General features: G+C 45.5%; 1 protein-coding gene across 1 annotated transcript in view; it reads right to left on the reverse strand.

The window, feature by feature from the left end:
- Positions 1-3,526: 3,526 nt before the first annotated feature.
- LOC138569472 (LHFPL tetraspan subfamily member 3 protein-like) overlaps positions 3,527-17,943 on the reverse strand; it is a 111,448-nt gene continuing 97,031 nt past the window's right edge. Inside the window, exon 3 of the mRNA XM_069647470.1 lies at positions 3,527-4,570. Coding sequence (XP_069503571.1) covers positions 4,536-4,570 — 35 coding nt within the window. The 3' untranslated portion in view covers positions 3,527-4,535. The remainder of the gene's footprint in view (positions 4,571-17,943) is intronic.

The raw sequence follows: 17,943 nt of genomic DNA on the forward strand, positions 1-17,943 counted from the left end.
GTTATCTTGGGATTGTTGAGGTCAGTGGGGTTGGAAGGCGCAGGGCTGGTCACGTGGTTCAGGTTGCTAGTCGTTGGTGTGTCAGGTTTATTGGGCAAGCTTGTATGCACTGCGCTGAAGCGAGTAGAGCTTGCATCGCCATCCCGGCCAGTATTGGGGGATGAGGCAGGGGCGTTAGGCTGGCTCCTAATAGATGTGCTGGTAGGCATTTGGTTCAAAGCTCATTTCAGGGCATGGTTCGAATCAGTGGTAGGATGGTTAGGCAGGGTGATGATCACTGAGTTAATTGAGGTGTGCCTTGAAAAGCTGTTAGCAGCGTTAATCAGGGGTGGGTGCGGCGGGTTAGGTCCACTGAAGTTGCCCAGGCTGGAATATCTGGGGCTGTTTTTTTCGTTCAGTATGACCTTTGAGGGGGTTTGCTGGTAGGCTAGGCCAACTGGCTGTACAGGAAGTCGTTTGGCTGGTGGTTCCGTTCAGACTAGCGATAGGCACAGCTGTGCAGGCTAAGGACCGCCTGGTGCATGCGTCTAGGGTGGTAGGGAGGTTAGTGGGTGGTTTGTGAGAAAGCTAGTGATGCCAGAAAGGGGTGATGGGGGGGGGTGCACGCACAAAGTCTGTTGCTCCTGTATGTAGAACATATCTTTTGGTTAGTCATTGCTGATGCTTTCCATTATTAGCAGTAATGTACAATGAAGCCCAATTTAGGGGGCCAAGCGAAGCCAGGGCACATAAGTACGGCTCGGAGCATATAACTGCCCGTATTGCCCAGGCAAGAATGGGCTATGATGCTATTAGCACCAGGGTACATGGTCATGTGTGGTGTTGTGCCACTGTTCTTTTTTTTTTTTTAAAGGGAAAAATCAATTCCAATATGACCAACGAGCAGCTGACATTTAAAAGACACACAATGTAAGTCCATTCTTGCCTTCCACAACATTAAGGACTGACACAGGAGACAAGCATGGAGGCATGTGAGGAGGAGTTAACCAGATTAGAGAAAGCAAAGTTGAGGTAGGAGAGGAGATCTGGGTATTTAGGAGCATGTCCCAGAGAGGCAAATGGCTTCCTGAGACCCATCAGGAAAATTGGTCACACCACCAAATATTGCTTGCAAGGCCTCAGTAAGGATTGGTTCTTAGGAACTTTAGCTTCTGTTCCTTGTGCTGAATAAGCTTTATTGCCCATTCCTGTGGGCAGCATAGGCAGTTATGTGCATGGAAGCCTTATGTATGGGCAAGGCAAGGGCACATTATGAGACCTGAGATCACATAACTGCCTGTATTTGTCGGCAGAACGGGCAATGATCCTGTTATCACTCGATCAATGGAATGGTTGCAAAGCTGAGTCCCTGTTCTTTTTAAGTGGAACTCTTTCCTTAAAGGAGTTGGATACAGAGAGCATTATTTTGCATTCCCAGGCGACTGGCATTTGAGTAATCCATTAAGGAGCATTTTGAGTACCTTCAATGAGGGAAATACTCAGCCCTTCATTTGAGGCATGTCCGGTGTTCTCCATTGAAAAGCATTCAAAATGTCTCTATTGAGGAGAGACTCGAGTCCTCTAAAGAGCGTCATTTTGAGTTTGGTTCATGGTGTGGGAATGAGATCTTCCCTTATTCTTTAAGTTCACAAAACAGTCTCAGGGCTGCAGAGCCATGTTTGCCTCTTGATGTCCACATAAAGTGTTGGGGGGATAGCGCCTATCTCGCTTCTTGGTTTCCCAGTCCCTGTGATATAGTGCCTAGCATGCCTCTTGGCTTCTCCTACATGTCAGGTGGAGTGTCAAGGAGGTTGCAGGGAAAGAATTCGACTAGACAGGAGAAGAGACCGGATAATGGCTCTAGTACTGAGGAAAAGAAGCAAGATGAAATTAGACAGTGGGTGGTAGAAGAGAGAAAACTGCATCTTCAACAAAGTGGGTGGATACGTGATTGGGTGGAGGTTCAGGGAGGTAGAAAGGAGAAATAGAATAGTAGGTGCAGGAAGGCCCCCTTTGGCATGAGACCATTGCAATGTGTCGAGATGTGACAAGGATATTGTGTTAGGCTGCAGAAGGATCTTGAGGCGAGGCACTGCAACTGAGGGGCGCTGACAACAACAATCTACTATGGGAGTCGAGGGTGACCGATGTCTAGCTCCACTGTATGCAGGAACAGTATTGTGTCAATAGACCTAGGAGTCATCTGCAAATCCCTATTTACTGCCATTTCTCTAAATGTTTCCATTTCTACCAGAAGGATACAGCTCCTTAAAGCAAAAAGAGACGCAGCAAATTATTATGAAACTCACGAGTCCTTACGCAACTTCCAAACATTTTTTCTTTAATATGTGAATGTTCAATCCATTTGGAGGATGGGGAGTTGTTGCTGCTCATGCTGTAGACTGGGATCAGTGTTTGTTTAATATTCTTTAGTCAGGGAAGCTAAGGATGACCAGGAGGAGTGTTCTGTAGGTAGGTACATTTATCGTAGGCATACAGGTACACAGGTTGGTCAGTCAGATAGGAGCAAGAATACCGTATTGTGCATTCTCCTTCTGTCAATTCAAAGGGAGAAGTGGTGTTGCATCCTGTCCTGTTTGATGTCTGCTTTATGGAACCATGCGTGAGTGACATCAGGCATTAAGCAGAACAGGATACAGCACTGCGTCCCCTTTGAATTGACGAAAAAAGGAGAATGCACAATACAACAGTTTGCTCTTCTTCTTTTCTGCAGAAGCAGATGGATCCTGCGAGAGGATCCCTGGAACGTGGCTTGCAGTGACCTACTCTGAGACCCTTATGATAACGGTGCCAAGAATACAGACTGTAAAGTGATCAATTTCACCCTACTGCTCTGAGAGTGAATGGACTGAATACTTTGAAACTGTCTGATAAAAAGAAGAGGATATTTACTACCTGTCCTTAGTTATCCAACACGCCAAGTGCCTACAGACCTTAATGGTGAGAAGGTTCGCAATACAATTCCAAATACCACAGTCAGCCATTTGGCAGGTTAAACACAGACAAACTCCAGGGACATTACCTACAGTTCTTGACCTCTGACACCTTTGAAAGACACCCGAATATGACAGCCTTGAAGAGAAATAATGTGCGAAACATGGCCCTGCAAAAACCCATTGGGTTTCTAAAATGCAAGTGTAGCTGGTCAAGCCTCAAGGTTTGCACTCGCCACTGGCTAGGTATAATTGACTCTTGGTGAACAAGAAATGGTATGCAATCTGTTCGGAGAATTGGTGAAGAGGAAATGGTGTGGAGAATTGTGGGAGCCAGTGACTTTTCATACCTGGCTAGCAGCATGCAACTTGAAATTATATCTGGTGATCAGTCAAGCAATGGGGTCAGATATCTTAATGGTAAAGTCTCAATGAGGTGAGGCTGGCAGCAGACCACCAGGTTGAATGGGTGCAGATGGCTATACCCATTGCCCATTGCAGATATGCACAGTCCTCATCAGACTGGTGGGTAGTTTAGAAGCCGGCGAACCTGGAAGAATTAAGTGGTCATTAGAAAGGATCACAGGATCGTGCTCGTTTTTTTGTTGTTTATTTTTTTCAATATGAACAACAGAGGGATGGATTTTGAAGGAACCTTATTAATTCACATCAAATTACTTGCAAAGCTATGTACATCTGCAAGGGTGATAGACACTACTCCCAAGCTGCCAATGGGATTGGCACCCAGCAGCAACATCCCTCAATCCATCCATCGACAAGCATCACAATTGTTTCTATCTGTGAAAGATCTCTTCCCTTCATTGCTTCAATTTAAGCTAACCACCACCCCTCCACCGACAGAGCCTTGCTGTGCTTAAAGACCATCTACGCCATTACAAATCAAAGACCTGAAAACTTTCCCTAATGCAACAGTCGGTCTGTGCAAAACGTTGCAACATTTTCGTGAAATTGCAGAGGGTTCCAAGAACTGTTTCGTTTAATGACAGTTATCTGCAGCTGCTTCTACATATAATGCAGCAAAATGTATCATTTCTTTGCCTTCCAAGATGTCTACCACATTTACCCTACAGATTCAGTGCTCGACAATATGCATGGCACAAGAGTATGGCCACAGGGCGAAGTGCAGTCAAAGCAAAAGGCTTAGTGATACAAGGAGAGGTCATGAAATAGTGGATAGTCAGGTTACATTTCTGGTTCCTCATTTATGATCATGTGGGAGAAAAAATGGAACACTGCTCGGCATCACTGATACTGGCTTTTCCATTGGTGGAAGTGGTACAAATGTTGCTTTGAAATGCACATGCCTAGTCAGGCTCTGAATAATACTTAACATTTCTGTTATTGAAAAGGAAGAGTACCGGCACAGCTGTGCAGGGGTGCAATACTTATAATGTGAGGGTACCTGCACTTCTCAGAGGAAGGCATGGTGAGCACTGAGCACCCCCACAATTAGGAAGCATTATGTAAAAAATACAAAGTCCCCTTTCTCCTTGTCCCCGTGTTTGACAGGTGACTGGTTAGGTCTTCGCTGGGGCTCTGCACACGGTTGTTGTCAGAGGATGGTTGGGTTGTCACCGCCGGTCAGAGATCAGGAGCAATCATGGCAGGCAGACCTACTGGGAACAAGAAAAGAAAACACATTAGTCAGGGCCTCTGACACCCATTAAAGAAGACAATGGTTAGAGGACGTGACTTGCACCGAGGCTGTGTTTAATCCTTCTGAAAAGGATCCGAAACAATGCAGACACCTCACATATCTAGCCATGTTCCTGCAGTGACTGCACCAAAAAAGTAATGAAAACAAATGCATGATCATAAATAAACGGGTGCTCTCGGTGTCCATTAAGTCACAGCACCAAGAAGGTGGTATTTCAGAAACTTTGCACCGGCGCAAGTGCAAATTCTTTAAATGAATATTTGCCACAGGGCAAGGAACTAGGACTGGGGCAAACATTGCCCTGGTGCAAAATGGCATTGAACGAATACGTTTTTTTCCACCAGGGAAATTCATTTGCCAACCGAATTTTGATACGGTCCCATGCCTGACCCTGTAAGTGGATGGTAGATTTGCTAAGGGTGGTGTGTGGAGGATCACTAGGCTATCTCCAATATACCACGACAGGCAGCATGGAGCCACCAGATGGAAGTCGCTTGGGGTGCTTTCCCTCTCAGAAACACGAGTGTAAGCACAATTAAAAAATGTGTCCACACCTTCCCAAGAGACCAGGTTTTCAAATGCAGTAACACTATTTACTTCCCAGATATACATTTCCCCTCCTACTATGATCAACACAATAACTAACACAGGAAAATGCAGAAAGAAACCGTGAGTGAGAGGAAGCTCTGGCACACGGGGCCACTTTACAGGTGCCTGGCATGCGGAGAAGGCACCCTGCGTGTGCCCCGATGGCACAGATGAGGGGCTCTGCACAGAAGCAGAAAGCCCATGCAAGTCAACGTTGAAAATGGAAGAGAGTAAATCCAAGACGGCAAACCCTATACTTAGTGCCTTGGCCTGCAGATCGGCAAAGCAGAAGTTTGAATAGCTGTGCACATCTAGGGGAATTAAATCACAGTATTGGTCAGCCAATCCAAATTTTCCACAACAAAATTCTCACATGTTAAAGCACGATGCTTACTAGGTTGCCAAATACCAGCACTTCTTGACTATAAAAGTGGATAGGTGAAACAGGGCAGTGTTGGTGTTTGCAGTTCATTGGGAAGAGACTGGAAGAGAGAGCAGACTGAGTTAGAGAGAGGAGGGCAAGGAGAGAAGAACATCATCAGGAATTGGAGGATGGAGGAGGAGAAGGAAGGTTGCGAGAGAGGTGAGGAAGAACATCAGGTACTGGAGAGGGGAGGAGAGGGCAGGAGAAGGGTGGTGAGGATGGGGAAGAGGAGGACAGAAGGAACATCGAGATTCGAAGAGAGGAGGCAAGGCAAAACAAGCGAAGATAACAACAGAGTAGGAGAGAAGCACAAATTACTTACCCTTTGTAATATTCTTTCAATTGGATGTTCCGCCCACGAATTGAGCATCTTTGATAAATCCATATCCTGGTTTGCATTCTCAGAAAGGTTTTCTACAACCGAGGGCGCTAAGCGGTATCGAGTCAATATCCCTCGACGGTTACTATTCCTGCATCCGGACGGGACATCAATGACAGTATAACTAACACACACTGTGCCTATTGCCTCAGTTCTTAGTTTTGACCTCTTTCTGCACAGCCAAATTGAGGATTAAATAACATACAGGGGCATTGAAATACAGAGGTTTATTAAAAAATTCACCAACAGAGGGGTAGGCTGGGAGGGTGATGAGTAATCCGTCAGAGGAACATCCAGTAGAAAGAACATTATCAGCAGTAAGTACTTTGTTCTTCTATTGGATTGTGTCCTCCCACGGATTCCACACCTTTGATAGATTTCCATAAGAGTTTTGGAGATGGAGGTGGGAAAAGAGGATTTTTGTGCAATTCTGGTTACCACATCATGTTGAGCAGACCCGCTCTCCCAAAGCAAGCGTCCTAACCCAACAGTGTCCAAACAGTAATGCTTTGAGAAAGTGTGTAGTGAGGACCTAGTTGCGGCATTGCAAATGTCCTGCACTGCTAAACTTCTTTGGAGAGCCAAAGTAGTTGCCACTCCTCTGGTGGAATGGGCTTTTAGGTTTTCAAGGACATCTTTTCCAAAAATGGAGTAGCAATCCGAAATGCAGAGGATGATCCAACGAGATAAAGTTTGTCTGTGGCCAGTATAACCAATAAATAGTTAGTCATCTTGCCTGACATTAGCCATCTGAGAAATATAGAACCTAAGGCCCCTTTTTGGGTCAAGCCTGTGTAACCTCGCCTAATCTTTAGAAGGGTTAGGAGGTGCATAAAAAGCTGGTAAAATTATTTTCTGTGTTAGTTGGAATTCAGACACAACATTGGGAAGGAAGCAGGGACCAACCCTCAAAATTACCTTCTCCTTGAAAAACAGTGCAACAGGTGATTTACATGACAGGCCTTGTAACTCACTCACTCTGCGAGCAGAAGTGATGGCTACCAAAAAGATTATTTTCAATGTTAATAACCTAAGTGGAAAAGAATGGAGAGGTTCAAATGGAGCTCCCATTAAGAAGGTAAATACCAGGTTCAAATCCGAGGATGGAACCAGAAAAGGGACCATTGGGAAAGTATTTGTGTCAACCCTTTGACGAATTGAATGACAATTGTCAACGTAAAGTAAGAGCCTTGCTCTGGCGTGCGTTTAAAAATGGACAAAGCTGCCAAGTATCCCTTGGCGGTAGCCACCTGCAGCTCCTGATGGGCTAGGTGTAGCAAAAAAGAAAGCACTGAACGTGTATTACAAGTGAAAAGATCAATATCTTTAGCTCTACATCTGCTGCAAAACGTGTTCCAACTTCAACGGTATAGTGCTTTTGTTGCTGGTCTTATGTCTGAAAAGCAAACCACCATGACGTCACAGACGTCATTTCACCAAAAGACCTGGGGTAGTGGAAGTGACATCACGTACCCGATGGCATCACAGGATGTGATGTCATATGACATTTCACCTCGACTCCATCATATGACATTTAACCCCAAAACATAACAAAGGCAGAACCTTGGATTGGTTGGCGGACCACAACTGCTCCACCTCCATCCTTAAAAATGAACCAATTGCCTGGTCAGACCACCACGTCATCACCTTCTCCATCCAATGGAAGGCGAGGCACATCACCCCACCTGCTACTATCCAGCAAACCTTTGCCAGGAACAACCGCAACATCACCTTGCAATGCCTCCACCCTCTTATCCAGAATATCCTTTCCCCTGCAAACTACTCCAACCTAGATGTGGATAAACTTGCCCTCTATAACAAAACACTTGAGTCAGCAGTTGATATCATCGCTCCCATCAAACTTACTAAAGCCAAACCAGCAGCTCACTTGAACAAATGGTTCACTCCTGAGCTTAAAATCCTTAGGAACGCCAAACGAGTGGCATAAGCCACATGGAGAAAAACGCCTAACTTGGCTAACAAAGCAATATTCACGGTAGCAGCCACCACTTACAAAACCGCTATCCTCAGGGCCAAAAAAGAGACCTATGACAACAGAAATGACAATGCCAAATTGAGAACAAAAGAGCTCTTTAGGGAACTCGAGTCCCCCTCCACACGTACAGAAACCTGCGTGAAAGATGCAGACTGGTGTGAGAGAATACATAAAGCACCGGCAGACAAAATTGCCATGCTACAATCCAGAATTTAACAGAAGAAGACTATCCTTTCAAAAAAAGTAAACTCCCCACAACCCTCCACTCCTAAAACTCCAACCTGCCCTCCCTTCTCTTTCACCCGTGTTACAACAAAAGAAATGGAAAACATCATCAAAGGCCTCAAGCCTTCCAGATGCCAAGGGGACTCCTGCCCAGCCTCCATCATCCAGGAAGTCGCCAATGACCTGGCCCCTTTCATAACAGCCGTAATCAACGCCTCGTTCAAAACAAGTTCAGTCCCTAGCAGCCTTAAGGAGGCATGGATCATGCCCCTCCTAAAAAAAATGAACCTAGACCCCAACAACCCCACTAATTATAAGCCAATCACCATTGTCCCCTACATACTAAAGATCTTAGAAAGAGTGGCCTACTTGCAAATCCAGAAACACTTGGAAAAAAACAACCTTCTGGGCCTCAGACAATCTGGCTTCAGGCCAAGGCACAGAACTGAGACAGCACTTCTGGACTTAAAAATCCAGATGGATGAGGCGAAGGACAAGGGAAATCTAGCCATTCTCCTGCTGCTTGACCTTTCGGCAGCCTTTGACCTAGTTAACCACCAGAGCCTCACGGAACATCTGACTGCTTCAGCTGCATTCTCCAGCCAGGTGACCGCCTAGGTACAATCCTTCCTCACCAACCGAACCACCCGGGTCTTTTCGCCGGGGGCTTCAGCCCACCCCATCCCCATCCTTTGTGGTGTCCCTCAAGGCTCGTGTGTCTCACCGACCTTATACAATATCTTCACAAAGCTATTGTTCGACCATCTAGATAACCTGGCTGTCACATACACAAACTATGTTGACGATACCCAGGTTCTCATCACTCTATCAGGTTGCTATGAAGAGGACTCCATTTGAATTAATAACCTCTACCTGGAGATCCAAGCCTGGATGGCAGAACACTGCTTATGCCTCAACGACGACAAAACGGAGGCCCTTCTCATCGGTTCCCAACCACGGCTAAACAAACTGGACCCGTTACGCTTCTATCAACATAGATGGTAACTGAATTACAGTGGCCAAAGAAATCAAAACCCTAGGAGTTTATTTGGATTCAACACTCTCGCTCAAGAAACAAGTAAACGCCACAGACTCCTCTACAGCTTACACAAATAAGCTCATCAATGCCTGCAAAGCCTTCCTCTCACCCTCCAGTTGCATTACTCTCGCTAGAGCACTAGTGCTCTCAAAAATCGACTACTGCAAAATGCTCTTCCTTGGCACCTCAGAACACAACTTGAACAAATTGCAGGTGTTGCAGAATAACTCAGAGCCGCTCTTAGTATCCCACGGCACTCTCACATGTCCAGCTTCAGACAAAATGCCCACTGGCTCCCGGTACGAGACAGAATCACCCTTAGATCACTCACAATTGTCCACAAATGCCTCTCTAATGATGCCCCTAAGTACTTGGCAGACAAGTTTAAAAAACACATATCAGCCAGACCAACTAGAACGCTATATTCTCAACGTCTATCCATCCCCAAATTCTCCCTAAAAAAGCAGGCGGCTCCAGCTTCCCGGTCCTAGCTGCCAAACAATGGAATGCTATAGCTGTGAATGGACCTTCAGAGCAAAAACTAAGTCCTGGCTTACCGACAAGAACTCTCACATTGTATGACATACTAACCTTTTGTCTCACCACTGTATTTCTGCCGATGCCCGTCTTTGACCACCTTGTAACCCGGTCATTTGCACTTATTCTTATCATCTTGTATGTCTATATTATGTTGTGACCTGCTCTAAGTCTTTGGCGCCCAGTTAACTCAGGGTTCGGTGAGTGGTATAAAGAAACAAACCAACAAACAAACAAACCCTGTTGTTAGCACCTAAATTGACAGATGGGCATAAAAACACACAAAAGCTTACATTTCATGAAATACCAAAACAGAGACATAAGACTTTTTTAGATACCAACCACATTTTAAGAAAGGAGCTGCCTTAATATGCCATTGAGGGGGTCATATTATGACAGGGGTAGACACAGCAGAACCAACAATACCCAGGGACTCTGCCATGTATGTGCTACTTTAGCCTCATATGGCAATTTATTGCCAACATATACCACTTATTGCTGCACATGTCAGGTCTGGTAATCATATGCCAAGTAAAGCTATTTTACCAGCTATAAATCCTCAAATGTGCATTCCACCGCATTTGGTAATGTATTGGCTATGGATGTTACGTTTCTTATCAACATGTGTGTACGAGCGCAACATAAAAAAAATATAATTTCATTTCAACATAACACTTATTATTACAGTGCTTAAAAGCAGCTGGGATATGTCATGGCGTGCAAATAAACCTAATAATAATCGTTGTACTATATTTATTTTTTTGAAAGAACTTGTGAGGTTGGTGGGTAGATATCCTCATAAATGTCTCTTTTCAACTGCACAATTGATTCTACAGCATATTGTGTCACAATTGGATAGCTCAAAGAGTTTAAATCATATGGCTTTTTTCTATTCCTGCTGCAACATATGCTGTAAAATGTGTTGTTCGACGTGGGGATGGGTACAGCTACCTTGCGTCACTCCATGTTGGAATCTCTGTCCCCGTAGCGAAAATCAAAAGCTGCCACCCAATAATATATGCACAGTAAGTGAACACATCTTAAAGTGAAATATACACATTTAGTTCAACTGACCTTTCCCTTTAGAAGAAAGTGCACAAGACAAATTAGTATTTGCCTTTCAAACAAAGTAATCAACACTGGAAAAATAACTTGAGAGGGGATAATTTCCAATAATTATGCCGTCAAAGTATAAAAGGTGCCCACCTGTTAAACCCAACAGTTTATAATGAAATATTCCAAGGAAAACAAAATAACAGGGCATGTGTGATTTGATGGTATTTTTATGTGGTCTTGTGGGTAAGTCTTCCAAAATTGATGGGGCTAAACCAGGTGATTGATGGGTAAGTGTCTGCACTGGAAACATAACAACAACTTTCTTTTTAACGCTGGCCTCAAAAACACTGAACAGTGGTTACATTTGGCCCCTGAAAAAAGTGGGCAGATGGTGTCCACCCACATGCATGCTCGACCCTGAAAATCAGCAAAGGGCCAGAACCAGAGAAAATAACCCCTCCAGTGCAGGATGTCAACCTTTCTTGCCACATCATGGGCATGTAGTCAAGGCTCACTTGTCCTCTTATCCCCTTCTCACCCCCACACTTGGCTTTCAACAATCCTTGTTTTTTTTAAAGAGAACTTGAAAAACACACAAACCATAGTAAAGTGCTCACACAAATAGACAACTGTATTTGTTCACAGTGTAGTACTTCAAGCCCTACTGTCTAAAGCACTGCTGCTGTCGGTCTCAATGGCATATTTTTGCACTGGTCTCTTCCAGACACTGAGTGACCCCTAGAGGTTTGCCTTGGCTGGGATGGCCTTTGAGAGGCTGCCAATGGTGCCAACTCCCCCAATCTTAGATCAGCTTGAGAAACTCAGCTCAATAAGTAGAGGGCACATGGTTCCCACAGGCACAATATCGAGCAATAGGATGCCCCACAGCTTAATACGCGATCCTTTTGCACACACCTTTCGCCTAATAAACCCAAGATATATACCATACACACAAAATACTACAATATCGCACAGTGCCCCAATACACACATCACATCCGGACAAAATGTCATCACACACTACATCAATACACGCTACCCCAAGATTCTCAATCCATCCACACTAAAAAACAAACTATTACCAGAGCACACAATCCCTGAACAAATCAAGGATACAAATATCCAATATATGCAGACTACCCCACAGCACTCACTATCCCATTGGCAACTACCTCAACAGAAACACCTCACCGAAGTACACCCATTATTATTCACTATACAGTAGATACACTATCCCATTACAAAAATCTCAATACACACATTCCCACATATGAGATACATTACTCACCGTAATCGTATTTCTGATGCTTGTATCCGCTTAGATTCACATGCTATACATAGGCCGACATCTAGTGGAAGCTGCAGAGTATTACAATTGTTTTCTAAACTCAAAAAGGGATGTTGACAGGGCGTGCCAGTAATACTATCCCTAGTATGACGTCCACTATACCTATGGTCCTTCACGCATCAACGTCCCTCAGATTGCTTTGTTTCTGACATGAGGTAGCATGAAGTGTAGCGTGAGTACAGGTGTGTTAAAGCAGATCTGATCAGATAAAGCTCTTATAAACATCTATGCACCTTCTGTCCAAGGGGAGAGTGCATGTGAATCTAAGCAGATACAAGCATCAGAAATACAATTAAAGTGAGTAATGTATCCCTTCCGAGGCTTGTGGAATCTGCTTAGATCACATGCTATGCCGAGATTAGCGAGCAGTGTTTGGAGAAGGCGGTTGGTTGTGAGAAGGTCCAGCGGCAAACAGATGTTTTTAGAACCGCTTGCCCCACCTGTGTATCTGCTTTAGAACGGATATGTAAATGCAGTAGTGCTGAGTGAAAGTGTGTACTGAGCTCCATGTAGCTGCTTTGCAAATGGTGTCCAGCGGGACATTTGCGATAAAAGCCAAAGTAGCTCCTGTCCCCCTTGTGGAGAGGGCTCTTGGTGTGAAAGGCAGTGTTTTACTTGATAATGAGTAACAGAGCTGAATGCATCTGACTATCCATCGGGAGATGGCATTCTTGGAAATGCAGCCTCCATCTCTGCCTGGTGCTACGGAGACAAACACTCTTAGGTCTGTTTTCCTAAGCGGTCTGGTCTTGTTTACATCTAGTGTATGGAGTTTCTTCTCCACTGAGCTTGTTGGATTCTGGAAGAAGTCCGGTAGCTCAATGGATTAGTTCACGTGAAATTTGGAAATTAATTTAGGTGAAACCCTAGGGCGTGTACGTAAACAATGCTTATAGTTCACAAACTCTTCTTATGGAAGTAATAGCCACAAAGAAGGCAGTTTTATATGTCAGGTGTTTAAGACTTGACTTATGCATAGGCTCAAAAGGATGTCCCATGAGCTTTGCGAGTACTATATTGAGATCCCAGCCTGGCGGTGGGTTTGAAATTGGAGGGTGGAGTCTCTTTACTCCCTCCATGAACGCCTTAATGACTGGAACTTTTCACCACAATACTTTACTCTGAGAGGTGGTGTAAGCTGATAAAGCTGCCAGGTGGACCTTATAGAGTTGAATACTAACCCTGGGTCTAACAAGTGGAGCATATAGTTAGGAATGTGGGATGGAGCACATTATATGGGGTTTATTTGTTTAGACTGGCACCAGATTACAAATCTCCACTTGTCAAAATAACAGTGTCTGGTGTTTGGTTTACCTGCCTCCTTGAGGATATCCATACACTGTTGTGGTAGATTTAGATGTTTAATCTCTATGTCCTCAGGAGCCATGCTGCCAAGTTCATTGAGTGAGGTTGAGGGTGTACTGTTATTCCCCCGTGTTGGGTCAGCAGATTGGTCGGGCACGGGAGTTTGATGGGATCGCACATCAGCAGTTTGCGCAGATGTGGATAAATGCAGATGTGGATAAATGCACCTTCTAGGGTGCATTTTCTACACCAGTGTAGTTTAATTAAGTGGCCATTCTCAAGAGTCTGAGGACGAATGTACTGTCACTCCGCTGGTGCAGCCTCAAATCAGGACGTCTCTCCACAGGCATGCCACGGATGCAGTCTATGCAACAATGCTTTGTCAATAGGGGTGTAGTCTGCATGGTGTGGCTGGCTCTTGTTAAGTGGTGTCTCTCTGGGGGCTCAGTCTCTCCGTGGCTCTCGAATATCTGGGTTGGTTCGTTCTCCCCTGTGCATTGTCTGTTTTACGAGAAGTGTCGGCCACTCTCTGAATGCTTGTTGCCTCATGCTCACTCGCTGGGCACGATCTCTCATGCAGGAAGCAGAAGCCCTGTGAACGGCCAGCCGAGGACAGAGCAGAAACATTTGTGAAACTCAACCCGGGCAGGCTGGTGCAGGAGCTCAGCGTACTAACCCCACGCACAGCCCCTGAGGGCAGATAATGACCAGGGTAAGCTTTCCCTGCTATCTCGGAATTCCATTTAAAAATGAATAAATAAATAAAAGTATACAAATTAATATAAAACACTTTTTTTAATAGGGGGTCGCAGAGGCAAAGCTAGGGGTTGCAGAGGTCATGCCAGGGGTCGCAGATGTGTCCCCGAGCAGCCCCGAAATGATGTCCCTGCATGACATCTTCCGGGAGGTCCCAATCTTTGTATCTTAACCTCTCATAAACCAGGCATGCAGGTTCAGAGTTCTGATTTCTGGGTGAATTCGACGGCTTCCCTTTTGTGAGTGTAGGTCCACTCTCTGGGGAAGACAAGAATGGAGGGCAGATGGACATGTCTAGAAGGTCCGGGTACCACATCCTCCTGGCCCAATCCACAGCAATGGGTGCACAGCAATCGGGATCATGGACTTCCTGAACTTCCTCAACTTCCTGATTACATGAGGAATGGTCGGGACTGGTGGGAATGTGTAGAGAATGGGAAATTCACAGTCCACTATGAACGCATCCCCCAGAACTCTCAGAGAAAATACCCTGGAGCAGAAATACGTTGCATTTCCTGTTGATACTGGATGCGAACAGATCTACTTGTGGGGTTCCCCAAAGGGCGGAGGTCGTTAGAAGGACTTCCTGAGCCAGCTCCCACTCATGCCTGCACAGAGCATCCACTGTTGTATTCTCTTCTCCAGCTAGATGAGCAGCTGACAGAGAGATCCTGTTTTGTAGCGCCCAAATCCAGTTCTGCATTGCCTCCCTTCACAGTGGTAGTGACCCTACACCTCCTCTCTTGTTCAGTTAATGCATGGTCACTGTGTCGTCAGTCATTATCAGGACATTTTCCCCCTGTATGGACTCCAAAAAGGCCACTACCGCCAGTCTGAACTCCCTCAGTTCTAATAGGTTTATGTGTAGCCTTTATTCTGACTGGGATGAAAGTCTAATGAGGAGATTGCTTATGTGAGCTCCCCATCCAGTGACAAAAGAACCCATGACTACTGTTATCTCTGTCAGGATTGCCTGAAGGGTTCTGCTATCATGACATGCTCCTTGCAGGTCCACCACAGGTGATCCTGTGTAACCTTGCTTGGGACAGCAAGAAGGTCCATCATCCTGCCTGAGAATTGTGACCATTGGGATCTGAGGGCCCACTGGAGGGACATCATCCCTAGGTGGGCTACTGGCACCAAGAAAACGCAGGATGCCATGAGACCCAGCAACCTCAGAAAGTCTAATGCCAGCAGATGTTGGGGGTTCTGAAATCTCGTTACCATCTGCAAGTTGTGTTGAGCCCTCCACTGGGGACCTGAGGCGTTCCCCAAGGAATAGTCCATACGCTCCAATTAATTAAAGCTTCTGAGAAGGTGTCATCTGGGACTCCTTGAAATTAAGGGAGAAGCCCAATTTGTGGAGGGAGTGGCAGGTGCTGTTCTGGGGGGACGAGGTCTGATCAGCCAACCGTCTAGGTAGGGAAAGATGTGAATCCCTCCCCTCCTTAGACTTGCTGCTACCACTGCCATCAACTTGGTGAAGACCCCCATGGCGGAGGTGAGCCCACAAGGCAGTACTCAAAACTGATAGTGAGAACTGCCAATGGCAAAACACAGGTGTTTCTGTTCTTGGGCTGTATAGGCACATGAAAATAAGGATCCTGAAGATTGGGTGATACCATCCAATCCTGGAGCTGAAGCGCCAGGAGGATCTGCGAAAGAGTGAACATCTTCAATTGGTCTTCCTAAGGTACTTGTTCAAGCGTCTCAGGTTCAAGATGGGTCGCAGTCCTACATCTTTCATGGGAACACAAAAATAGGTGGAGTACCAACACTGGTTTTGTTCCGCTACAGATACCCCCTTTCCATGGCACCTTTCTACAACAGGGAAAGAATCTCCTGTAAAAGGAGTCGATCCAGTTCCCAAAGTGATTGCTCGCTCAGGGATAATCTGGGGTAGAAATGGGAGACAGTACTCTTGATCCACTGTTTGAAGGCCCCATGCATCTGAAGTAATGTAATGCCATTCTTGAAGATGCTGGGTCAACCTGCCTCCCACTGGAGTCCAGTCAGCGAAGTGCTCCAAGAGGTTTTGGGGCTGTGGCAGACAGCATTGAGGAGGTGGCTACCGGAGCAGTTTTTATTCCACGGCCTGTGGGGTCACACGTGAACCTCCTTTGTCCTCCCTGGGTAGCTTGACCTCTTCCCCCTTTGGCCAAAAGAGGAGCAATAACAAAAGGAACACCCTCCAGAAGCATGCAAAGGAGGGTGTTGCTGTTGCGCTGACGGATGTCCGCCCCTAAAGATTTTGACGCAGTCTTAGAAGCTTGCAGCTTTTCTAAGTTGTCATCTGCCTTTGGTCCAAAACGGTTGGACCCATCAAAGGGCATGTCTAGAAGCCTTGATTGGACTTTGGGGGGTGGTGGGGACCAGACTTGTATAACCACGCAACCCTTCTGATCACTGCACTAGAACCCATACACTGGCCGATGCTGTCTGATGCATCTAGGCCTGACTGAAGGGACTGGCAATAGGCCTCTTTACCATTGTTGATTTGATTATAGAATACATTGCTCATCTCACCTTCAGGGATGTTATCTGCAACCTGTGCAACAGTGTTCCAAAGGGTATAGGAGTATTTTGGCCGAGCACAAGATGCATTAATGGCTTTTAAAGTCATGCTTCCAGCGCAGAATACGCTTTTTGACAGGACGTCATCCTTTTTACCATGCCTATCCGGGGTAGGTAATCCATGGCCTTCGAAGTGGAGGTAGCTGCCTGCATGGTATGCTATGGTATTGTTTATTCATTTGCATGCCTGCATCACCAAACTATATGGTGTAGAGTGCCTTGAAAGAAAGTCAGAGCACAAAAAAGAAGGTCTGTACTTCACTCCTGCTTTAAACAAGGAGTTGGAGAAGGTGTCAGGCTTCTGCCAGTTCTCTAGAATGTTTTTCTTAAAGCTGAATGAAAGGACAACACGGCTTCTTAGGGGGACCTTTATGCAGAATGTCTGTAAGGTCATCCTGAGTTATGTCCTTTGCAGGATATGCCCCAACCCAAATATTCAATTACCCTCTTCATGACCATTCTTATAGGCCGCATTAGGGTGTGCATTCACATCTGGAGTGTTGAATTCTACCTCAGGGGAGTTATCAAGACTACAGGCTTCTTTCAGTCAGGTAGCCAGATCCTCTAAACGAGATTGATCGGAGATCAACTCTTTTGAAATATTGGGTGTTCCAAAACGTTCATAGCTGAAAGGTATTACATCATCCTCCAAAATGAATCCAAAAGATTTGAAGAAATCTTTCTTTGACTCCAATTTGATACTTGAAGTTGGATCGGAGGTCGACTTCAAATGGCCCTTTGACTTTGATTCCTTCGACAAGGAGGGCACAGGAGCCTTTGGCTTTGATACTGTGTCTGTGGTCGACACGATCAACGCTCGTCAAGACGACATCCCTGAGGCTTTCTGACTCTGGCGTTTGGGCTTGCATGTCGAAGTCTTATTCGATTCCCTGCCAGTCTCAGAAGACGTGGTGGGATCACTAGCCTTCTTCAGCTCTTTCGAGGGACCAGGAGGAGTCGCCTTCGAGAATACGTCCATCATTTTCTGACTGACTCTTTTATGTGCGGATCAGTGATCAACATCTTCAAGTCACAGTCTGCACATCTCTTAAAGCCTGTTTTCAGCATAGACATCTTGAAGATTGAAAAGAATTACGACGGTAGAA

Source organism: Ambystoma mexicanum, chromosome 2q, assembly GCF_040938575.1.
Source record: "Ambystoma mexicanum isolate Mex_15411 chromosome 2q, UKY_AmexF1_1, whole genome shotgun sequence".
NCBI classification, from domain to species: Eukaryota; Metazoa; Chordata; class Amphibia; order Caudata; family Ambystomatidae; genus Ambystoma; species Ambystoma mexicanum.